General features: G+C 38.5%; 2 protein-coding genes across 2 annotated transcripts; one reads left to right on the forward strand and one right to left on the reverse strand.

Annotated features, from left to right (window-relative positions):
* The first annotated feature begins 1106 nt into the window (after nucleotides 1-1106).
* Nucleotides 1107-12440, forward strand: LOC140231891 (multifunctional methyltransferase subunit TRM112-like protein). Its single transcript, XM_072312046.1, has 5 exons — nucleotides 1107-1316; nucleotides 4238-4339; nucleotides 5352-5444; nucleotides 8756-8861; nucleotides 9403-12440. Exons 1-4 carry the CDS (start codon nucleotides 1218-1220, stop codon nucleotides 8855-8857), a joined length of 396 nt encoding a protein of 131 aa, XP_072168147.1. The 5' UTR covers nucleotides 1107-1217; the 3' UTR covers nucleotides 8858-8861; nucleotides 9403-12440.
* A 2770-nt stretch (nucleotides 12441-15210) lies between these two features.
* On the reverse strand, nucleotides 15211-25497 carry LOC140245353 (uncharacterized). The gene is made up of 4 exons (XM_072324965.1): nucleotides 25427-25497; nucleotides 23469-23905; nucleotides 17389-17496; nucleotides 15211-16528 (listed from the first exon to the last, which is right to left on the reverse strand). The coding sequence occupies exons 1-4, from the start codon at nucleotides 25482-25484 to the stop codon at nucleotides 15476-15478; spliced, it is 1656 nt and encodes a 551-aa protein (XP_072181066.1). The 5' UTR covers nucleotides 25485-25497; the 3' UTR covers nucleotides 15211-15475.
* Nucleotides 25498-26405: the final 908 nt, after the last annotated feature.

Here is a 26405-nt window from a genome sequence, read left to right on the forward strand (position 1 = left end):
TTAAAATAATGCAGGATTATATGTACAAGTTATGTAAATATGTTCCAGGAGTCTGTATATACATGCATGTATGTTATATTCTCAATTACTCTGTACATAATTAATTATGAATATTACTCGTCATGGTGACCTACAAATTTTACAAGCTATGCTTTTAGTTGGGTCACCCCATTTCCGTTTGTATAAGTACCCTATATTCTGTCAATTCATGCTGATATATGCTGTAATGTTATGTGTCAATATGTAAACAACAATGCAATGCAATGTAAAATGGAAATGAAACGAATAAATTCAATTCAATTCAATTCAATTCAAATACCATCACAGGCTATAATTACATGGAAATATTAGCTACAACCTGCATTCACTCACTGTAGTGTAGAATTCTTTTATAGATTTTTCAAATAATTTCTAGATGTCAGTAATAATGACCAGGACATTGCTGCGGTGGTTCCATATTCATAGGGGCTTCATTTGGCAAGTGTATAAAAAATATGATTTTCATGCAAACAAAGAAAAAAAAAATGAATGTGAACCAACGTTATTGTGCTGACATGTTGCCTGGCATCTCAGTGAAAATCTCATCATCTCTTCACTAAGCAACTTTGCCAATTGTGTTGTGTAATGTATATATCATACATTTCTTTTTTCTCTTGCCAATCCTCGGGTTTTTATGATGACTGCAAGTCAAATGATGACTGTCTTGCAAAAGTACTTTTGAATACAATGTATTTTGAACTTAAATTATTTGCACATTCAACTCCAATTTAATATCTTTGCATCTGTTGAGACCTGCATGACATTGTCCACATTGTCAATAAAGGTTAGTATCATGTTTTAAATTGCATTTCAAAAACTTGTCTGGTTGAATGATTAATCATTTACTTGTCTATTTGTTTGTAAGATAAAAAAAATAGTTCGATCACATTCTCTCTGTGTTTGCGACCTTGAGAATGAATTATGAAATCATAAGCCTGTCTCGTGTGCCACTAACAGTATTATTTCAGTTAATAATGATTCCCGGGTCTGTTTCAGAGACTAGATAGAAAAATGAGTCTTGGACTTCCCAGCATCCTTTTCAGCACAAAATGGCCCCCTCCATGCGACAGACCACGATGATGTAGTGTATGCTAGCTAGCTGTGCGAATGAATGCTTGCCTCTACAACGTGCACGAATGATCGTGAAAATATATCTTTATTTCTGAATACTGTAGTAGATGCGATCAACAGTCATTAGAGCAATGAAGCTCATCACGCACAATATGCTGACATCACACGTGAAGGGTGTAAAAAATGGCTATCCACTAAAAATCGAGGTGAGTAAATTTACGCGTAAATTTAATTAAAATTATTTAGTTCTAGGCCTAGACTAATTTACCACAGCACACTGACATTTAACTATACACAGCCCAGTCGCCGCTGTACATACGTAGTATTCGCGTAGCGTATTAACAGCATCTGGTCGGGCTAACTGACATTAGGCCTACGTGTCATTAGTGGTATGAGTATGACACTGACAGTCACTGTAACAGTTTAGCGGAATCGGTAGTTTTCTACGACTAAACTTTAATAATGTTACGTTATGAGCGAGATCTAGATGGATGCGAGGTCATGGAGAGCGAGAGAGATGCATAGATCTAATTTAATCATGCATGATTGAATGATTGATTGACCGAAGGAAGTAATTGGTCTGTATCTGGTCGTTGGGGCTGGAATATGTTCCGCGGAGACTAAAGTACCCGGTAATATTACAAACAATGTACGTCTGGCTTCACAGAATCCCCTCCTCCGGAGGAGAGCAGTAGATCGCGTCTAATGTTAATGTCAAAAAATGATTAAAACAAAAAATTTTCCTGATACAGTGACAGAGAGAGTGAATTAGAATCTAAGGTATAACGTTAGTGAGGTGCCAACACCTCGTCAGGGGCCCGAATACCGTCACCCCGCTTAAAATTGTTACAAGCGCGCTAAAAGCCCGGAACTATGTTCAGTACGCTTGAAACTTGACAGGGCTACAATGTATGGTAGCCCTACTACATATCGACCACCCTTATTGAAACCGACCGCGTATAATTCGCGCACTGAACACTTAATACGCACTTCTCTGCGCGCAAAGCACATAAAAATGGATTGGCTTTGAATGTAGATTAGGATGGTGTGGGAAAACGCGATAATTCACTCTTCAATGGTTTTAATCAAGGACAAAATTTCGAATGAATATTTTCACCGAATCGTAATGACAGCACAATGTAATGTCTATGGAAGTTTCTAAAAGGCTTCTAAAAAGCTTCGTACAACACGGTGTTCAATACAACTCGGTTTACGTGCATTGTCAATGCAAAATCAGCGGTCGATCCTAAAAACGTGATTTACCGCGGGGAGCTGAAACGAGGCCACGCAAGTTCGTCGGCGATATTTTTGCACTGAAACTTCGAATCGAAAAGGGAACAACGGCATTTGATAGAGCTGGATTTTCTCAATCACGTAGGTCAAGTTTTTTACGTGAATTTCAGTGTTAAATATTCTTATCAAGCAAATAAACATTAGGCGGTCGATTAGTAGTAGGTCCAACCCTACCACAACCAAGCAAATTGTGGTGAAAACCGAACAGTTTTTTGCCAAAATCTGAAATTTTATGAGGAATATGTGTTATACACATTGTAAGTAGATCATCACGGTCACCCGCACACGTCTTTTACGTGCTTTCTCTATGGGAGCGCCGGTGACGAGATGGGGGCCCCTTCCTTAGCACACAACTATTCCGAATCGTTCGCGTTTGGCGACGATAGCTGCAAATTTTCGATATCGATCAGTAAATTTGTGATTCCATTGGAATCTTCAGCATTTTCCTTGTATGTGAGTGGGATTTCATAGAATTTCAGTGTTGAAATGTGATTCAAATATGCACGAACATTAACTATGACGAGGTGTGGGTCACCCAAGTATACATCGTCATGATAGACAATGGTCAATGCCATGCCATCATAGCACAGAGCTACCAAGTCTCACGCATTCTGCGTGAGACTCAAGCATTTAGGGCCTGTCTCACGATCTCACGCAGGGCACCCATTTTTCTCACGCATCGGGTGAAGTCTGCAATTTGTGCCAAAAATAAGGAGCATAGCTCAAAGGATTCAAGTGATAGTTGCAATTGAAGGTATATTTCCCTTTTGTCTTTCAAAGTTACGGTAGTAAAAAAGAGTCACTTAAGTATGCACCAGATCGCATCATTAAGAGCTAATAATTCAAAAAAGCTCCATACCATGGGAGGGGTGACACCCTCCTCGTTCGCGTGCGCATGCGCACGAGCGCCGAAACGCCGAGTCATGAAAATCTCACTCATAAGAATTTTTTGAACTTGACATCTCTGCATAGCATATGAATATCCCAGGCATCTATTGGCCCATAAATGAAATTACGTGGAATGTATGGCATGGCCATGAAGCTAAAAGTGATAATTCAGAGTGCTAATGGCCAATGGCTAGTTCCATGGTATGGCAGCTGTGTTTACTGCAATACCGTTACAGTGGAACTGAAGGTGAAGTCCATATCAACAGGTGCACACATCAAACATGTAATCCCTCAAATGCACGGTCTCTTAATCTAGACGCTGACCGAAAGATCAATCAGTAGAGCCTAGTGCATTAAGTAGTGCCGTAGTGGTAAATAGAGTTGTTGGGGATATGTTCCGCACAGTCTAAGTAAAATGGTTTTATGCCTGGCTTCATGGAATCCCCTCTGCCTGGAGAGCCATAAAAGCAATTTTGAAAAACTGATTAAAAAAACTCCTCCAGATGGTACATGTAAGACAGACAGATTTTTGTGTCTAGCATACTGTAGACTCTACAGTGTGTTTCTCTAGATGTAGATTATGATAATATTACATATTCAATGATCAGGTAAAGTTTAACTGTACATCATTCGATTCATTGATTATTGTGCAGTTTTCATTCTTGATCATTGATCACAAAGTACCGTATTAGAAGTAAATTACACAGTACCAGTACATAGACTTTTATAGAGTCTACAGTTGGTCTAACTATCCTGTAGATCACATCTAGAAACTCTAAATTATTTGACATGTTACGATATGAAATGGCCAGGGTCCATAGAAGGATGCAACCATATGTGCTGATATCTGTGTACACTGCCTTGATAATGATATAGACATGCACCATCATCATCGCAATTTTGTACCGGTAGTCAATTTGAATGACCTTTCATCATTGTGCAACAGGCTGAGAGCACCAGAACCCTGGAGGTGGAATTCAACCCAGACTTTGTAGCCAGAATGATCCCAAGGATTGAATGGGCTGTACTATACGATGCTGTCAGCAGCGTGAGTGTATTCAAGTGGTTTGTCATTGTCAGACAGGTTTATAGATACATATATTCTGCCAACTGTTTGATGAAAATATCAAAATATGTGTCACATTCTAAGATAATGAAAGTGTTTGCTATCTGTGGCATACAAATTGCATCTACTGTACCTAGTATGCAGCTGTACAGTATATGTTGTACATTTATGAGGTAGAAAGTCTCAAATCAAGAACTGTCTGCGTAAGTTTACTTTCACTGTTTAATTTGTAATTTTTGCCATTTATGATTTATCACATTATAAAGAAAATGAAATTGATGTATTGAATTGTGTGCAATTGAATAGGTAGATTAAACATACCGGTACATGAGATACTTATTTTGGCACCCATGTGGATACAAAATGTGTGTAACTGAGCAAAAATGTTTGCTTCTGTAAGTTTTGTTGATTCCTCTGCATGGCACAATGTTGCTCGAATATGTATACTTTTGTCACGAAAGAACTCATCAGAAATAAAACCCACAGAGTTTCTGTGATGACTCTTAAGGGGTTAGTACAAAGAGTTAATATATTCATGGATTTGAGGAGTATGTAGAATTGGACCCAGCTAGTCTGTCTATGAATCAAAGGGGATCAGCAGATCTGGAAGAATTATCTGATTCAGTCAGTAAAAATTACAGGAAAAAGGGACGATACATTCAAAACTCAAATGAAATGAATTAAAAAATTGCAGGTAAATATTATTGCCCTTAATGGAGCAGCTCTACAACAATGGGATGTCACAGTGTTAGAAATATGAAATGCTAAGTATTGGGGTCATTAATGGAAAGTACACAATCCTTTGACCTGTTACTGAGATACTCTATGTGGAGGCAAAAATTAACTCGCCATGCCTTCTGAAGCAGCTAGGTAAAGGCTGCTTTACTGTCCTGGAAAAATGAACTCTATTTTGGTTGATAAATCCCCACAAATGTTTGGGGAAATGTTCAGTCTAATGTGAAATGTGCTCTTCTATGTATGCTTCATTCTATAGCTCAACATGACAGGGAGTCTGCCCGCTCAACCTGTTGAAAACTATGAGAGTGATGAAGAGTTCCTGAAGGAAGCACATAGAGCTATGTTGGAGGTGAGATCATCAGAGTGTTCTGGAGCTGACACACTCTCAGTCAATCAATCTGGGTGGGGACTGTGCCATGTCAGATCCTGATGTTGGTGGCAATCCTGTCTTTCTCTCTATTCTTGCCACACTTGATGAGCTCGAGAGGGGTAATACAGTATTCATCGCATAATCGGGCATCTGATAATCGGGAACCTCGCTTAAATGACATACGCTTCCCAGAAACATTTCCAATGCACATTATTTTCACTGGATAATCGGGCGGGGACCTCTGATAAACGGGACAATTTTTCTTCAAGCGATCTTTAATTTTGTTGATATTTTACACAAAAAATCTACCAAAATACCACAACAATATTTCAAAGATTCCCTATCAGTTGTCGTTTACATCAAACTTACAAAGCAAGCTTCGGACTGGTGTGTTGTGACCTCCGTCCATCCAGTACACGTACATTTCAGCTCGCTGCCCGCCTTCGCTTTTCTGTACATGTGTATATATGGCGAGCCAGATCGCTACAACACATGTACAGTGCAGTGATCGCGGCAAGTAAACAATCAAGCCGTGATGATTGAATGATTGAAGGACTTTTCATTGACGTTCCCACATCAGTTCTGGGTAATCATTTCCCATGGTTGTGGATATGTATTTATACAGAACGCCCTATGTGTCCCAGGATTCTACTAATGTTTAAGAAAGTGCTAGCTTTTAATCCACATAAATTTTGTGTTCGAAGAGAGGCGACAGAAGAAGAACCCGGTTGCGATTACTCTACATCATTGCGAGAATGCAGGGACAGCTAGAGGGTCGCGCCGAGGGGTAGCGTGGTTGTGTATTCATGTACATGTACAGTACGTCAGTATGCATGTGTGTGTGTGTGTGTGTGCACTACATAATGTACATGTCGTATGCTGTTAGTGTATGGTGAGTGCTCATCGCGAAATCGGGCACCCCGCTTAAAGGGGCCGTGTTTGCTACTCCCAACCTGTCCCGATTATGCGATGAATACTGTACTACAGTGCACTCCCGTTAAAACGAACACAGTTATAATGAAATTTTGTTATAACGAAGTAAAATTTCTGGTCCCAAAATTATCGCCATTAAAGTCTATGGTACAAAATTCGCTTATAACGAACACGATATAGTGAAATTTTCGTTGTAACGAAGTCTTTTCCGAGCGCCACTGACAAAGAGAAACAAAAGAAATGTGCTCCGTTATAACGAAATGATGATCGCTTTCGAAAATAGCGGAACAAGCATTATTGTAGCGTCTCTGCATGGGCAAACGCGTCACATCACTTTGTGTTCGCTTGGTGTGTCACACACATATAAAGGTAAATTTCTGAGGGGAACTTGCATTATTGTAATGCAATAATCTGAAATGAATACCTGTTTGTTTTATTGTTCACATAGCTTTCCTGTGTATGACGAGTATTAAACAAACAGAATATGATATATGCATGGCTTTCCTTGTTTTCGTTATAATTAGAACCTATATTGTATTTGTTCGGTTATAACGAAATTTCGTTATAATAAAAGAAAACTGCGGGTCCCGAGCATTTCGTTATAACGGGAGTGCACTGTAGTAACCCTTTTGAAACCATCCCTAGGCATTGCTGTCCATGTGATCTTCAGTCTGTAATCTTTCCTCTTTTGACCTATGTCCTCAAGCTTTTCCTTTCTCAAAACACATCCAAGATGATGTTGCTCTACTTCTTGTAGTGATAATCTTGATGAGCTGTCTGTTCATTTATTATTCTATCTGTCCGAGATATCCTCAACATTCTTCTTGACCATATCTCAGCAGCTTGAATACAATCCTGCAGAATCTTGCTGATTATCCAACTTTTGACTCCATAAAGCAGCTCACTGACCATATGTAGCACTTTGGCTCACCAGCCCCTTAGAACTGGCACAAGTACTCTCGACTGGCTCAATAGGATATTCAAGCGGATATTCAAGCGGAATTTGCCCCCCTCCGGTCTTAGCATCTTAGCCAAAAAGGCCCGGCCTGATTAGGGTTAATGAATATAGTTATGGTAAACTTAAAAGAACAGAATGATGGAAGTTCCTCAAATTAAACAAAATGCAGGTAGTTTTTTTTTTTTTTTCAGAATCAGACTGGAAATATAAGGAAATTCAGATTTCATGTGCACTGTATTTTAATGAAATGGTAATATTAGTAACAAGTGTTTAGATCAGATGGTCATGTCATTGCCTCACAAGTCTCACACACAAAGTTCACCTTTTTTTTCTCCTTTGACATTAAAAAGAAAGACTGATGTCCTTCAACAAATCAATTTTAAGTTATTGCAGTAAAAATGCAATACTGGCTTTTAAAGATAGAGAGTTGTAGTTGCTTGATTATGTCCAATGTTTATTTATTTATTTATTTATTTATTTAATTTTGTGAACTAACCATAAGAGTTTTGAGTTTACAATGTCATCGCCTCTTCTAATGTGTGGTTGACACCAATGTCACTAATTAACGAAAGTATGTCAAAGGGTAAAATTCCATTACTTTGTAATCCATTCATTCACTCACTCACTCTTTCAATAATTCATTCAGTGATGTTTCACTTATTCATTCATTCTTTCATTTATTCATTCATCCATTTACATATTTTATCATCCATTCATTTTCTCATTCATTATTTTGACCCATTTAGGACGAACTGATTTTGCTATAACATGCATTTCCATAAACATCTGCTAAAGTTTTCTTGGGACTAGTCTTCAACGGGTTAATCATTCATTCATACACTCACTCATTCACTCACTACTCTATTCATTATTTTAATTGTCTAGTTATTAATTCATTCATCTTTTCATTAAAATTCCAGGAGGCTCACTTTGCCTCATTTGCCCTGTTACAATGTCCAGGCTCTATACTGTGTTATGGGTAGAGATTGTATTGTGTGTAAAATATGGAGGGAGCCCTCTTGAGTTGTCTGCAAGGTCATGTGCTAACAATCCCACATGTGTACTGAAGTGTTGTTTACAGTGAAGTGAATACTCATGTTTTGAACATTCACCAAAAACCGATGTGAAAATGGTATCCCCTTGAAAATATCATGCTGCAACACATCAGCTATCAGCTGTCAATTCCTTGTTTGCTAAAATGCATTACAGTATTATTTTTTTTTTTTTTTAGTAGTACCCTCTATAAATATCAACCAAACATTTTGATCAGTTTTTCCTATTGTCAGAGTGATAGAGTGGAAGGAATAAATTGCATTTGTTGTGTCAAGATAAATTTAGAATTACATGTACATGCATTTTGTCATGATCTGCTTTGCATTTTGTGTGTTTTTCTCTTCAGATTGAAATAGTGGAGGGAAATCTTGTATGTCCTGAGTCTGGAAGAAAGTTTCCCATTAAGAATGGCATTCCAAACATGCTGCTGAATGAAGATGAAGTATGACGAGGTAAGCTCATTATATTGGTGTCTGTTCATCTTTCTATTTGTTTATTTGATTTTCATGCAAACTTTTAATGTTTGAAACAGTTTTCCCTGCTTTTGCACTCTTCATGTATCCTCAGAATGTTTTTAATTCTCAGAATAGACATGAAACTTATCTAATTTTGCAGCCCTTCTGAAAGTCCTGATAGATGTTGTACCAAATATTACATTCATTACCTTGTTTCCGTACTCAATTTAAATATTTGCATTTTTATGCCCCTGCACACCCATGCTTTCAGAGCTGATTAGGTTTAGGATTGCCTTTCTACTCTTTCATCATCCATGGTCATTTATTGTCTCCATGATGAATTTGAGAATAGCTTGTGGTATCTAAATGGCAGAATAGCAACGGATTTCATGTTTTGTTAATGCATTGTTATAGTAGCTTTTTCCTGCTGATAGATGTGTAAAATTCAGCTTCAGGATATGCAATGATATTCTCTATGATAATATACATCAAACACGAGAGCTAAATGGCTGTGGAAATGTCATTTCGTTTGCTGCAGAATTGTCAACAGAGACTACTGTGGAAAAGTCCAGCATCACTCCCAAGAAATTCTTTGCGGACATGATGAATACTGGACAGAGTCTTTGTGATTCAACTCACGAGAATGTGGACTTTGCAAAATTGTCAAGAGGACTGGAGTCGTCTTGTGTCCTTTAGAACTGCACTGAATGTCTTGACTGTGGTAGCATTGCAAACAATCTCATTCACATTCATTAGACAAGTGTGTTTTTTGATACAATGTGTACTGTACACTCTTAGGCCCAATTCACACTCATTGGATAAGTATGTTTTATTCAGAGGGATATGGGAACTCAGTTCAAGTGAGTACTTTGATAGTCCATTGGTTCACCTTTCCAACTTAAATGGAACTTAAACACATTTGGGCATCAGGCACTCCAGCTATTACTCCCTCCCCTGACCCCCTTTTTTCCCTGTTTAATTATCATTGATATTAGATACAGCACTCTATTCTGCTTGGTGAAGCAGTCAGTGTACCACAGGCAGGCGTGGTCTGATGTGAGCACTGAATATCATCGATAAATGGATATATGTATATACAGGAATGGTATTACCGGACAGCATGGTAATTCTGGACACGCACATTTCTGCGTACTGATGACATTCCATACGCGCAGGGCTTCATAGACTAGCCTCACAGAGCGTTGTGTGGACCGAAATCGCGAAAAATGCGACACAAAAATGTGAAAAATGCTAGTTTAGAAGCAGACTTCGATTTTTCACATGATTTCATTGTGTGAACTGTTCGAAATGTTCATGTCAGACATTTTACCGTAAAATACGAAATCTGAGCGTCATTTGCCGATTTTTTCTTTGTCGTCCGCTCGGTAGGAATGTGTACGGTGAATCGTGGGTATGAATTGTGATTCTGGTGTGACGACAAGGTGCGAAAGACGTCGATTATTCCATTATGAACAACGTGTCTGGTATTACAATGCGATTTTGCACCGCGCAAAAAGACAACTTTTTTAGAGGGGTATGTTTGAAGCATATTTTCTAAAAACTGGAGCGAACAGTTGACAAAAGTTGGCTGAATTCGTAATTTCCAGGAGTCTGTGAATAAGTGGTGTTATTTTTAGCCAAAATTTCATCCTCTAAGTACGGAATTCAAAACCACAAAAAAATAGCGTCCGGTGATACGATCTACTCTCCTACTAGCCTTCTGTCATATTTCTCATGGAAATTTGAGTGGTAATTAGCAGTGCGTTTTCATTGGAACAGTTGTAGGCAACACTGAATGCCTGTCAATGCATGTGAATGCACTAATCGTGTTTGAGAAACCAGAAGGTACTAACTCCATGGACTGTGCGCATCGTTCCATCCCTTCTTGTTCTCAGCTGATGTAATTACCAATGTAAGCACTAATTGAGAAGCAGAAGGACATTACCATCAAATGCATAAAAAGAGTTGATACTGCCCATCTAGTACTCAACTAACTGTATCTTGTTTTAGAGTGGATGATAGCCATGAACAGAAAAGCGTAACTACACTGTAGTCGGAGTGTTTTGATCTTGGAAAAGAAAATGAATTTCATGAAAATACTGGTACATTTCCACTGTTTGCATACCCATCCAATAGAGTTGTCAGCCCTGCTATATATGACAGCTCCTGCTCTTATCTCCTGCCTGTAAATATGAGTCATCTGTCAGTGCTGGCATCTTAAAAATCCATGCACTGAACTTTGTTCAACAGAGACATATCATATCGTAGTTCTTACAATAGATTTTATGACATTCAGTGGCAGTTCATGTTATTTATTATTTATGTACCTAAGAGAAAGGTCATTACTGTGGTTTTTTTTTTTTCCGTAAAGGGTATGAAAATCAAATGTCTGTTTGAAGTTTAATGTCTTGTGCAGCCCACTGGATCCTTATGTACTGCAACAGCTTAAAACTTTGCTTTAATTTTGTGATATGTTGTGTACATATGTTTAAATGACATACATAAATAGTCGGGAGAGATCTAGTTGAAAAGATCTCACAATTCTGTGTATGACTGAGTCTGTGTGCTTGTCTTTGGTGATGTGATCACATACAAACGCAGAAGATTTAGTATTGTCAGATCACATTTTATGAAGTGTTCATATCTATCATTTTCTTTTTTACAAGGTATGTCATGATTAATCTTTTGAGCATTCTTTAATTGTAGAATGTTGGCTTAGTTGTGAGTTTAGTTAAAATTGCTATGATACCACACAAGTACTGAGAGGGAGGTACTACAGTGAAGACACTTAGCTAGGTTTGACAGTCACAAAATTTCATGGCTTAGTACTTGCCATTGCTTTTTGGAATAATTTAAGTTATAGACATTGTGTGTATTAATGGAATATCTGAAGTACATATAGTATGTAACATTATATGTATATGTGACAAGGAACTGAGTTGTTTCAAGAATTTTTTTTAGACTCATGCAAATGATACTTGAATTCTTCTACATAGAATTGTTATAAATCTGACAAGAGCTAAGTATATTGTATCTAAAACATGTATTTCGGGGATTGTTGAAATTGTTCTCTCCTGTTGAATTTAGAACGTGATTATAAATTGTATATGCATGATAACTCTTCAGTTCAAAAGATGAACACAAATTAGAAACTGCATTTTATTTTTTTTTTTTTTTTGTCTGTTCTTCCTCTGAGACTGAAGATGAGGGGATTTGCGAAAGAAGTAAAATACTTGTATTGATTACTACATTGTGCACTTTAAATCTAACACTGTTCTTCAGATTACACTTTCTTAAAAAGAAATCAAATCCTGAGTATCTTTGTGAACTACTGGTGTTTGTGTCATAATATTATAGAATCTTCCGTTCATATAGAGTATTCTTTTATCCAACACAGTGTATTGTTTGCTCAGTACAACCTCTCCCACTTTATTGTCTCATTTCCATCTTTTTATTTCATTTTCCTATTTTGTCCTTGTCTGTTACACCGACTGGTCAAACAAGGTCTCAAATATCTGTGTAGTTATGTTTTGATTGATAACAAAATAAATGTCAGAGTACATGTTTATATCTTTATACATATGATTACCCCTCTCTGTATCATGGACATTAGACAGTGTTTATAGTGCTATGGGGTTCTCATTGCCAATTGGCACTCACAGCACATGAAGGGTTTGGTGTATGTACTTTGTATTTCCATGTACAATGCAGTGTGCAGTTGGTACAAAATTTAATGTATACACCCAAATTCCCCCTGGATTCTTATCTGAGCACAAGGCAAAACTTCTGCAGGATGAAGAATACTTAGTATAAATTAGATACATCATAAAGAAACTTAGTAGAGTTTCATTAATGACAAGTACATAACACCACTTATACCAGTACACTTGTATTTCACAACATTTTCCAGAAAGATATTTCATGAATTTATTTACAAATGCACCAAACAGAAAAAGATATTTACACACAATTGTTTTACTTGGCTGAGCCACACGTCTGAAATCGACTACCGAAAGACAAGTCTGACATGAATTTCATGTACATAACGTGAACTTTACATATACATGTACTTTTACAAAAAGACTTGGTGAACACACATAGATATTATACAGCTGAATAAATACATGCTGCTGTTTTTAAAAGGAGAGAAAGGCTCGTGACGAGAGAAAAAAAAAATCATTAAATGATTGGAATTTCCTTAGGACAGTTTTCCCCCTGTATACATCAAGGTCAAGGATGCTTCTAGGGCTAGTAGCTCACTGAGTCTCCTATTGCACCAAGATAGATCACAATGATTGCAGGGGAAACTTAATACATATTCTCAAAAGAGATAAATCAATGGGGGGCATTTCATGAAGGAACTTGTCGGATAAAATATCTGACAAGTCAATTATATCCGACAAGTTTTGAGAAATTCTTTAGTCTGATTGGCTGATTTCTCAAAACTTGTCGGATATAATTGACTTGTCGGATATTTTATCCGACAAGTTCCTTCATGAAATGCCCCCCAGGGTTCACATGCAAAGAAAAAAAAAAACGTCTATACAGATATATGATAAATCACCACCACCAGTATCCGGGAGCGTACTGAGTTGAACTTGTAAAACGATGATATATGCAGAGCTAAATTTCTACAAAGTCCACATGCCCCGGAGGAATAAATCTGAGTAATCATCACCTTACTGCGCTGTATGAACAAATCTGAGTATTTACTACTTTTTATCAAAACAATGACAAGAAAGCCGAGTTCTATTAATACTGAATGTGTATTCATAGCTCGAGAAAACTAATCATGGACCACCAATGTTATCTTTAATGTACAAGACCTTGAGGCACCTGCAAACATCATTGCTTGGGAGATTTTCCATTTTATTGAGACGCGTGGCTCGCACGCGTTTACACTAATTATACGTACTGGCAGGTAATGATAGTAAAAAGAAAACCAAAACCCCAAAACGAGATAACAATAATCATTATTATCATGAAAATAGAGATTTCTTTTGCATAAAATTCAACTTAGGAAGTGCAGAATGTGTGTAGGTTGAAATACTGAAAATTAATAAACCCAATTTTCCCGGTTCTTTTCGATATTGAGAGTGACGGTGACAAACGTTACTCTCGGAATTCCAGCTGAACCAATAAAAACACGAAAGTAATTCTAAATACAGACAATACATGTAGGCCTACTGTATCATCTACATGTATGTTTCACCTGTGTGAGCTCTTATTCTATTTAGCCAAGTACACTGTACAGGTCAACAGTTAATGATTTAAGGCTATAACGTGATGCCTAAGTATCAGTCTTATAAGAGCTTTCTTAATCAGTGTGTTACAATTGATATTATTCAATGACACTGGTGCGTACAGAGTTCTTATGATTGAAATGCATGAATCCCGACCAGACAAAATCGATATACTATATTCCTTTTTAGACAGAACAAGAGAAAAATTGCAAGAGGAGGCAAATCTGTTATCACAGGAGTGAAAGATGAATATTCAAGGCAGATATCATTAAACGACAGCCAATGTTTAGTATTTCAGTTTTTTTTTTTTTTTTTTAATGGAAGATAAGAGAAGGATAGGCAAAGTTCAAGCATATAAAAGACTCTTTGCTCGCCAGACTTCAGGAAGATACCCTCTCCTTCCCAGGTCTTTTTTGAATTTGACACATTATTTTATTATAGCTGTCGCAATGATGCAGTATCTTATCGAAGTTGAAAGAACTTGCAATAGATTTTGTACTGCCTTAATAAACAGCAGCGAAGAAAAATATTTTTTACTAAATGACAGAAGCAGCAAGCAGGTTTAAGTTAAATCACATGATCATTGTAATAAAGTATTTTGCTCTGTTTTATGTTTTACTTCCACTTTTTCCCGTTGGCTTCGTTAAACAAACATTCAAACAAACAAACAAACAAACGCAATGCTGGAATTGATTTCTCCTTCTTTAAGTACAACATACACACAAGTTCTTGACACCTAACACTTCATAAATAAAAGAGCGTCAACGGCGTCGGATGTGGAAAATGCAAAACTGTAAGATCGAATTCATCTGTTGCCACTGACCTCGCGCTAATAAATAAATTGATGGACATCTTCAAACGTCCTGCTAAAGTTAAATAAGGCAACTACCACCCATGGAATGAACGAAATATGAATGTAATTTGGCAAGCTATATAATGATAATGTACTTTACATGATGCTAGGACTGCCTTACATTGGGACTGTGTCCATTAATGTCGATCAGTCATAATATATTTTTAAAAAGCCAATTTTTGAATGAACGTCGTCATCAATGAAACTGAACAATTTTCAAAGCGAGCAAAATCATTCTGTTATAGTCAGACATTCAAAAAATAGACGGCAAAAATAAGCAATGAAAGCTACGACACAGTCGATCATACGAATTGAACATAAATACAGCTGTATGACTTATGATCGTGCAGCGATGACATAGTACAAATGTCAATACTCATGGCACGGCGAATTGTGGAGCTATGCAATAAAAAATAAGGACTCCAATATACAATTGACTTAATAGAACGATGAAAGAAGGTACTGTCGGTGCCTTAGTACGGTATATAAATAACTGAAATGTCATTGCGTGTATGTCAAGATGATGTGGGTGGGTTGATATCGTTTCCCGCTTTGTGATGGGAGTTTGATACGAGGTTACCATGGCAGCCGATTTGTTGTTCACTCTGAACTGGAGCCTCGTATGTAGCGCCCTCTGCGTTGAAACTCTCACTCGCAAATGGGCGACTATCGAACAATTCAAGGTCTATTGCACTTGTTCCTGGCGATGGCACATCAGAGTTTTCTATGATCACCCAGTCTTCTGGGGACGAGACGCCCAAAAGAGCTGAGAAGGAGAGTGTTAATGGGGCCTCCTCTGGCTCGTTAGAAATTTCACCCCCGAAGCCGCGGCTGAGATCGGTGCTCACCCCCGTCGACTCCCCGAGGGATTTGCGTTGTAATGGTTCATCAATCTGAGCAGTGCCCGAGGTCTGGTTAGGGATGTGAATGTCGTGACAGTCGGCAACCGGAAAAGAAAGGTCGCAAGGTCTGATAGCACCGTCGCCGAGGTATTGCTTCACAAACGATGACGAGAGAGGATCCTCGTCGTCATCCATTTCAGGAGTGGGAGGAACCAAAGGAGGGAATACGGCCTGAAAGACATCGGTGGTGACATCCGTCGTGCAGACGCTAATCGATGATGCCATGCAACTGGCGACGTCACCGGCAGTGTCTAACGAGGGTACGTCCATGGACGCCACTGAGGTGCAGGGAAGAGGGAATGTTGGCGCGTCGTTCAAGCTCGTCGGTGTCAGCAACGCTGGCGTCGACGGCTCCGTACTGCTCTGACTCCACGTCGTGGACGGCGTGGGGGACACATGCGATACCGAAGCATATCCCGATGACGATGCTGTGCTGGCTGTAGACGGTCTAGCCATCGTATCGCTCACGACATCTTTCGTTGACGTAGACAGACGAGTTCTCTTCGCGTCGGATGCGTCGACATCCAGTGACGTTGTCATCGCGGATTGCTTAAGGCAGTTTGGCGAGTGCATATCGAGGAGGAACTGTAGCTTCGTACGCTCCGCTTCCAAACTTTTCATCTCACTGCGGAGCTGGGCGTTCGCCGTCTCAAGCTCCTGAGCTTCCTAGACAATTCAACAAAAATCAACCAAAATGAAGGATTTGCAGGAAGATCGGGACAACAATGGCCGACATCAATCTAATTACGTTTGAAATGGTCTTAATTCAAAGATTGTTTTAATTCTTCAGACTTATTCGTGTTGTCAATTGACTATCTCGCACAATCATGGTTGCATAGGTGTACAAAAATAATTCACATTGAATTTGCTGAATACACGGTGTAGATTTTTAATGCGGAGTAAAACATATCCAGACTCTTGAGACACAATTCACACCCTCACTATAATTTTAGTAAATCATAAGTAATACATCGCGTCTTAAACAAGGACACAATCATCTCCCATGGTAGCATTATTTTTGTATGTCATCAAACAGCAAGAGAACAAAAACATTTCAATTCCAGCCTTATTTTTTTATACCAAGATTGCGAAAATACTGCACCCTTTCTTTTATTGTACGACTGAGAATATTACGATATGCCTTGAAGGCGCGATATAAGCAGTGTTCTTGTCGCAGCTTGATCCATGATTCCAGTCAAGCCTTTGTCTATTCAAAAACAGAAAATCTTACAATGTAGACAGCCAATAAAAAGTCGATGGAAAGTACTTTTCAAGTGACGTCAACACCATGAAACGGACATGTTATGAGACCCAACAGACGCCATATTTGATGATGTACTGGCAAGTTATCCTATAACTCAGATCTGTACTCCACCGATAGTACACTGATTTTGTTTCAGTGCTTGCTTGTTTGGGTTTCGTTTGTTTTTACGTGAATGATGTTTTCTAAGTAGTTTTATTCCCACTTCGTGAGTAAAAACGAAGTTATTGAACCTAGGGCTATGTAGCACACAGAGAATACGTACTTCAACCAGCCTCTCCACGGCATGTCGTTTCTTGCTCCGGCACTTGGCAGCCGCCGATCGATTTCTTTCCTTCTGCTGCTCTCTTCTCGTCTCTTCCTCTGGGGTCAACTGTGTGCAGAGGGGAACAAGTAAAAACAAAAACAAATAGATAATAAGGATGAACTCACTTGACAGTAATCGACAAATACATAATATCTTATGCTTATTGCGCTTTTTTAGTGATATGAAATGCATGGATTACCGTAGTACGAAAAGTGTCATCGGGTTGTAGTAGTTGACATAGTTGATGACAGAACGTCGTAATGACGACCACCGAAGGTTTAGGCCAACACGGGGAGATAAAAAACTGTAATTATCATATAAGTGTCACGATTATGTACTGCCTACGGAGGCATCGCTTGTCCAGATATCCTTGGTTATAGAAATGCAAATCCCAGAAAGATATCTTATTGTTCACATTAACATTATATGTATTTAATATAGGGAGACCCTTTCTGCGAAAGGATGCTCCTCATGATATATTCAATGGCTGCAATATAACGAACTTTTGAAACAAATCAAGTCAGGATAAATGTATCAACCAGTGATACACAATAATGCCCAGTTTTCTTCCTGTCATTCTTATCCTTTTTAACATGAAGCTGAGTATTTTGCGTTGACTCATTCAATGTCATTAGAAATCTTGAACTACTAAGTCCTATTCCTGATTCTGTAAGTCCTGCATTTCCGGTTAACTTTGATGGGTGCAATCATTACTAGCTTTGACCTGATTCTTCATTTTTCGTGATATAAGAGAGCAGGTTTGCTTCTATTGACATAAATGTAATTGATTCAGATGCACAGCACCGAATAACACAACATGACACTAATTGGCACCACCGAGACACTATGCACCATGACATGAATATTGTGATATTATGCCGGTGTCAGTTCACTTAAAGGGACTGTACAGTACTGGTTGAGGTGGGGATTCATGTTTTGAACATTTCTAAGTGAGATAATGAAAAGCCTCTTATGAAATATGAAAGAGCATGTAATTTTAAGAAGGATTCAACGTTTATTTGATGAAAATATCCAAAAAAGTGCTAATAATAAAAGGCGACATGCCACAACTTTATTAGGATTTCTTTGTTTCACCTTGTTTTTGGATATCTCAGCCATTTCAAAACCGATTTTCATCGAATAAACTTTGATACCCCTTAGAACTGCATGCTCTTTGACATCTCATAGAGTGGTTTCTGAATATCTCGCAAAACGTTAAAAGCTAAATCCTCACGTCGACCAGAACTGTACACACCCTTTAACACCACAACACCACTTTATGGTACACCAATTCCGACACCAGTGTGGATACACTGATCACGATAAATGACTGCAGTGTTGGTGCTGATAAAAAGGTGCAACATATGCCTATACATTATGGCACACACACCGTGTCACTGGTTCCAGCCCACTGTGAACCATGACAAAGCAAACGTCTTTTGCCCACACTGGTCAGTCTATCGTGTTCGGTGTCAACACACGGTGTAAGATGACACAAAAACTTGAAACAACCACGGTAGAGTGTTTCGTCAAGTTCACTATCATCATGATCATCTATTGTGTTACATTCTACTGAGTCTGCTGTCAATAAATCTCCTGTTTTTATCTGTCTGTCTATCCATTTGTATCTCTCCCCCTCTTTATCTCTATCTCACAACCCAGGGGCGGATCCAGGAATTCTGTAAAGGGGAGGCGCCTTTACAAAATTAAAGGGGGAGGGGGCATACGAGCCCACTTTTTTCTTTTTATTTCTATTGTTTTAACAAAAAACTAAAGAGGGGGCCCGCGCCCGGTGCGCCCCCTCTGGATCCGCCACTGCTACCGCTCCACTGTAAGTCTTCTCGGTACTCTATACTATTTGCTCAGGCATGTGTTGACCTATACAAGCCCGACCAGACGCCGCGCGCAGCACCGCGCGACTTGCTATACACCGACAAGGTTGTGTATAGTTGGTGCAAGGAGGCCGCCAAGTACCTCCTTGGTTAGTGTAGATCCAGTCCTTTGATCACCTCTTGCTCTGTTCATCCATTTTCCATCTCTCTTTTCCAGTAACAATTAGTTCCATAAGTAGGGCCTATAAGTGCATATTTTTGTTGTAATGCATTGTATTGTTTTCTTTGAATCTGTATTGATAACAAACATGTGTTATTGGAAATAAAATTTCATCTGATTTGAATTGAATTGAATTGATATGTATTATTTTCTCTCCTGTTTGATAGTATACAAATATTCAATGTTTATGAGTGCGATGGTTCCGAATATTACATGAGCGTGCAAGTTTAACCGTTCTATTCAACGACGCGAAGCGGAGTTGAATAGAACGGTTAAACTTGCACCGAATGTAATATTCGGTACCGTCGCACGAATCATAAACATTGAATATTTGTTTTATACAACACATGATATCGAAATATTTAGGCATGGTCTAGAGTCTAGACCAAGATAGATATGCTTTAACCCTAAATAAGTAGGTCGAGAACTATGCGAAAGCCTACCTAGTCCTACTAAACGTTTATGCCTACTAATCACTATAGCTATACGTAGCGTACTGCCACTGGATGGCTCGATCTGTTGTAGGTCTTGAAAAAAGGTCTAGGCCTAACTAAACCCTATATATATAGGGCTAGAGAGTTTGCTTACCACTATTTAAAGCATACTGTATTTGACCACTTTCTTAGTATTTGCTGCTGCACTTCACTCATGATTAGCAATGAGCGGAGATCCTCATCAGAGACGAGAACAAAGCTCGGGTGAGAAGAGGTACAGTAGGTTTGTAGCCATGATAACGTAGTGGCATGGCCGTGCGTGTTAACGGTGGAACTGGTACGGTGGTGGTGAACCGGTTGCGTGCTGGCGCAGCGCAAACCCTACGGGTGCAAACCCTACGGGTGCGCGTATACCATCAATTAATGCCAGCTAGCTAGCGTACAATACACAAGTTCAGTGTGTCCTAGGGTCTATTGCACTGCCGGCTCGCTTGTACCGTTCAATAGTCGACTATTGCACTGCCATTGAGAGTGAGCGTTGGATAGCTGATTCCTCTGAATGTCATGTGACCCGCATTCATCCAATCAGATGGCAAGATTCCATACATGTGTTGTATAAAACAAGCTATATTTTGAATGTTCACATGGTGGAACTGACAGCATTGTTTCAGAAACAACTGAGGATAAAGATTAAAATTTATCCGGAGCAATCCAAATCTTTTCCCACCCGATTTTCGACTCTTGCAGCTCTAAAACGGCAATTACAGATTTTGGTTCTCTCTCTCTCTCCCTCTCCCTCTCTCTCTCTCTCTCTCTCTCTGTATCATTCTATTCTACATTCTATTGTATTTGAATAAATACATGTATATGTATAAATGAAGAAACAATCTGGTAATGCATTTTTGGCCAGTAAAGCATGAATCAAATCTTCGACGTCCTACGCCTTCTTCATTGAGAGTCTTGACAAAAGACTCCTGAAGAAGAGGTAGGACGCCGAAAATTTGAGTCGAATAAACTCATGCTTTATTGGCCAAAAATGCATTACCAGTTTGTTTCTTCATTTCTTCTTGGAGCCAATACGTGAAATATAAATAAATAAATAAATAATATATATATATATATATATATATATATATATATATGCACATAATATGTACATAATTGTATAATCATTCACACATTCTTGCATATTACACGTGCTATTTCTTTCTTCTTCTTCTTTTTTTTTTTTGTTCTATAACCCCCTCACCCATTTCACCCGATCTATAAAAAGTATTTCCGGTATCAGCCCATCGGAATTAGGACCAAGAGTTTCTGAAAATAGAAAGTAGAAGTAGGCCATGGGAACGAATTCCTCTTATTGGGCTCAAAACAGACCGAGAATGCATCCGTTACCCAAGACACTGCTAATACTGTTTATTCTCTATTGAAACGGCTCCTCCACAAACGACTGCAAACAATAGGTACATGGTGGTGATACATTTCGGTTTGACGTCACGCTTTTGTCGGCGTTTTTGACGAAACCCGTGCTAGCCCTCGAAGAGTGGTGGGGTCTTACGTAACAGTACAATACTGCTCGATCAACTTGTCGTCACATCTATAGATTGAACCGTCGGTCACTTGGACTCAAACAGCAAACTGGTGATATCTAATTACAATAGCTAGCTACCGGTAACTGGTGTACGCCAATACATGACCTGAAAATTGGAATACATTATTGATTGTGCAGAGCATGATTGTACAGGGTGTAACACTGAGGACTGCTTCATTTTAGCAGTCAGCAATGATTTCAGGTTATTCAGTGGCTACACATCTGCATATAGAACAACGATCGGAGCCCATAGTTGTAAATTGTCAGTCATCTCTATATAACACATTATATTTACCATTTACAGATTAAACGAAGACCCAGCTTTAGTTCTTCAAAATAGTTCTAAAATGTGCGTTCGGGATGGAAATAGCCAATAAAAATTATAATCAATGTTAAGTAGTGTTAAATATACAAAATGTGAACAATAGCTATATAAAATTGCTATGCTAAACCATTCACAGTTATGGTTTATTGAGAAAAATAGCGATATCTCTGTACATTTTGGGCTTTGTAGTGCGAAATTTTTATATGGTAGGATGTTTTGTGATATAACAGACCTACACAATACATATGCATCAAAGTGTGATAACTCGAACATTTTTGAAGTCACTGCTCCCAGTACCTTCGTTTCCTGTTCTGGTGAATGAATTGAGTGATGCGCCTTCTTTTTCGTCTTAATGTACCTCACTGGTTTAGATTAACTGATCCAACATTAGTCGGCATCCAATAAGTGTTGTGTCCTCTCCATAACTTTTTTCTCTCTCCTATTAACAATTTGATAGCAGGAAACTTACAGAACATCAATCTGTCAATGTCCATAACGGTCGAAGGCTCCTAGCTTGCTAATCAAAACGCATTTTCGATAGGTAATTTTTGAGAGTACTGTCTTTTTATGACACATAGGGCGTCACTATCTCATCCCCTCGACGTGCATTTCCATATGGCCTTCCTTCAATTTTACTGGATTTTGCCTTTGTTTCTGCTTTTTGTGAAAGCTGCCTCGAATGAAAGTTGACACATTACATTACAAGCCTAAAAAAATGAGTGAAATCGCACAATGAAAGATACCCATCACACACACACACACACAGTGATGACGTCACAATCTCCGGGTCATGTCTACTATTGTCATAGGTTGGAAGACATAATCTTTAGTTAGTTACCAGACATTCACTAAAATTCTGGATATCTTGACTATGATATCTAATTTCATAGTTTTGTCAATAGATATCCGAAAAATCCTTGCGCAATATAATTCATTTCCTGTGTAACTTATGTGTGACTTCTTTTGAATTGAAAAATGTAAATGTATTTTAGCACAGCCAGTTACATAACATACTTCTCTGCAACCTGTTGTCCTTAGTTATTTTTAACACGCCAAGTTGAAAGTTCTTGCGTTCCTTTTACAACCCCGAAAACAAAATTCCTTTCATATTTATAGGTACTTCAGTCCTTTGCTCACAATAACAAAACTGGAAACTTCTCTATGATGGAGGGGGGAGCAATACTGTAGATTTCCAGTGAATTCTTTGGGACCTCGGAACAAAAAAAAAAAAAAAAAAAAAAGATCCAACCGTTATTCTCTGTACAAAAGGGGATTAGTTTTAATTTCTTTAACAAAAAAGCTATGAGGTGTATTACCATAAATTTTCATACATAATGTTGGGAGACATAATTCTTCAACCATGCAAAATTTCGTGACGTTTGCAAAAGGGACATGCGACCTTTAAATGTCAATGCATGTACGAGAAGGGAGCTGGAGACAGATCCGACATGTCTGAAGAAGTTTACCCTATTAACTAACATGAGCAAACGCATGCATTTCTGTATCGTAATTTTGACCCCATCTACATGGCATTGTATCACCTCACTCTCATTATCTGTCACGACGTCTGTCTATCTATACACTTGTCTATACGTCTACTCATATCTGTGTTCTTCTGATCATTTTATAATCTAACCTGGCTCGGTGGTTTTGGCTCAAAGTCAATTTGCACGTCTGGCAGTCCGTGTGTCTTTCTTCTCGACACGATAGCCTGTTTCAGCTCTTCCTTCACCAGCGGGCTGATGTCGAAGTTAGCCCAGTCCGACCCGCTGCAGACTGACGCAGAGTCGCTCTGCTGGTCCGATGCAGAATCCGACTGTGTGAGGACCGACGACTGCGAATCGCTCTCAGTCAACGACGGCATGCGCGTTCGGTACGGGCCGGGGTTGGTTGGAGTGATGGGAGGGCCGAGGAACGAGGTGAGGGCGTGGGGAGTTCCTGGAGTTATGGGTGCGGCAGGGGTCTCTGGGGTGTCAGGTGTGGTCGGAGTATGGGCGTTGCTGGTGCTTTGGACATGATCGGCAGCCTGAGATTGGCTTAGACGCCCATCACTTCTTATCATGTCTTCAAACTCTATCAAGAAACGGTGAGATCGGAAAGAAGAGTACAATATTTAGATGTCTTGTTCTCCCTTACAACACAATGTGAAATCCAGTCACAATGCATCTAACTCTTTTAGTCCCGTGGAGACCTGTTCATACACAATATCAATGGGATTTTATGATGATGGGTCTGAGTGCCTTGGATGGATGAAAAATCGCTGACTAAGACAATATTTCACCTTAAGCAATGTCCATAAAAGTTTGAATAGTGCAACCCTATGGACGCTCTTTACCTATATAGTTCGTCATTAACTTCCTGTCCTGCAATTTCGCTTCCTCACACCCCCTCCTATATCTCATCTCCCACTTGGTATTCACGTATATTATATCTGTTCTGTCAATGAATAAAAATGTAATAGAATTCAGAGGGCGAGTTCTCAGTGAGAAAAACGAGGGTAACGCTTTACAACCACAATTATTCTTTCTTTTCTTTTTTTTGTCATCAATCATAACTTATGAAACAAAATGGTCCCTGGCTTTGTTTGCTCTCTTCAGAGTTTCCTACTAACGGGCTTGTCCCCTTTATCTGACCTCCAACCTCCGACCTCCCTTTCTCATAGCAAGCTTCAAAGTGCAAACAAATGGACGAGTTGTCGGAAGTCGGCGAGTCGACTACAAGGGAAACCGTCGAGTCGATAAATTGGGAACTGCAGAATCGGAACTATTAATTCTTTTATCCCCATTTTCTCCAGTTGATGAAGTGGACAAATACTCTACCAATTTTACATTTTTTAAACCCCATGGGTTTGATAGAGTAATATTAAACAAACTAAAAAAAAAAAAGAAGAAAGAGTCGAATTGGACATGGATAAGTACGATATTTCACAAAGTATCTATATATCTATATATTTTGCTTTTGTTTCGTTGTGCGGCGATAATATCAGCAGTTTATCTAGTTTGCATAAGAGGTTGCGACCATTTTCAGAAAGTCATGAATACTTTGGTAGTTCTCGGCTAAAAAAAAAAAAAAAAAAAAAAAAAAAAAAAAAAAAAAAAAAAATTCTTGTGAAAATTTTACTGCTCTGATTATTTGATTTGATCCTGGCAATCAAGTTCAGATCGAACACGGAATGGATTTTCAGTTTAAAGGTCCAGTTTACCTTTGGGAACAGTGATTTGAAAAAATTTCAAGATATCACCTTTGATGCATAATTTGTACATCTGTTGTATCACAAAACATCCTAAAATATAAAATTTTCGCAATAAATCCTAAAATATAAGGATATATCAGTATTTTTCTCAATAAATCATAAGTGTAGACGGTTTACTCTGGAAGCATTCTTATTATAACTATTGTTCACATTTTGTGTATTTATCAATACTTAACATCGATTATATGGATTCAAATTTTTACAGTGGTTGTTTCTATCCCTAACTCACATTTTAGAACTATTTTAAAAGCACTAATGCGGGGTTTTAGTTTCATCTGCAAATGGTAAATTATGCCTTTAAGCTCCCTGCCTCGGCGGGTCTTGACCCTCGATCATCTCACCTCTTAGGATGGTTGGTCGGCCGTCGGGCGATACGCAGTGGTCAATCGAATCTGGCATCGAGTACGGCCCCATGAGGTCACTTGGACGAGGATTGAGTGATGAGGGTCAAGGGTCAAGGGTCACCGAGAGGAGTTTACAGAACACCTGGAAACAAGATTAAAATTATGACTATGAAAAGTGTATGATCATTGTTGCTCTTAAGCAAATGCCATTCTCTTTGTCTTCTTTTTTTTTGTCTGCTTGTCATTACTATCATTATCAGTATTATCGCTGTATTATTTTTTTTAGTGTCATCATTATTGATAAAGGAAATATAAATTATTACCATGGAAGTCATACCAATAAGTAGCAGTAATAGATAAATGACGGGTGAATACAGAGGTGATTAACAGCATCGATGCTTGGAATAATATTGACAAAGAGCCCGTAGTTGTCAGTACCATAATATGGTCATCAATTCATGTATGTACGTATTGTCTATTCACGTATTCCTTATGCAATCAAATTTTAAAATCGAATAGCTTTATATGTGATATCGTGAGAAACAAAGGCTATGAAATCTTTGCCTTCTTTCCACACTTATATATAGTGATTAGTCCATAAGGAAATGATTTCAAGATTTAAACTGAAAAAAAAAAAACCTGCAAAAAAGTAACCCCCAAGAAACAACAAACAAACAAACATACAAACAAACAAACAAACAATGAAAGCATTGATCGAGGCATCGTAACACGTGGTTATCAAACCAGGCGAACATGAATGAAATACGGTGGAAATGGAAAATTAATTGTAAAGCAATACGTACAGTCAGCACAGTCTTTCTTACTTGTATTCAAATGGGGTTTTTTTTTTTCTTATGAACAGAAGCAAGAAGACATACGATAAGACAATAACGTAAAACCAGAGTCCATCTGACACAGAACAAAAGGAGTTACAAGATGTTCTATCTGTAAGTATTATGGATAGAACATGCAACAC

The sequence above is a fragment of the Diadema setosum genome, chromosome 1 (assembly GCF_964275005.1).
Source record: "Diadema setosum chromosome 1, eeDiaSeto1, whole genome shotgun sequence".
NCBI lineage: Eukaryota > Metazoa > Echinodermata > Echinoidea > Diadematoida > Diadematidae > Diadema > Diadema setosum.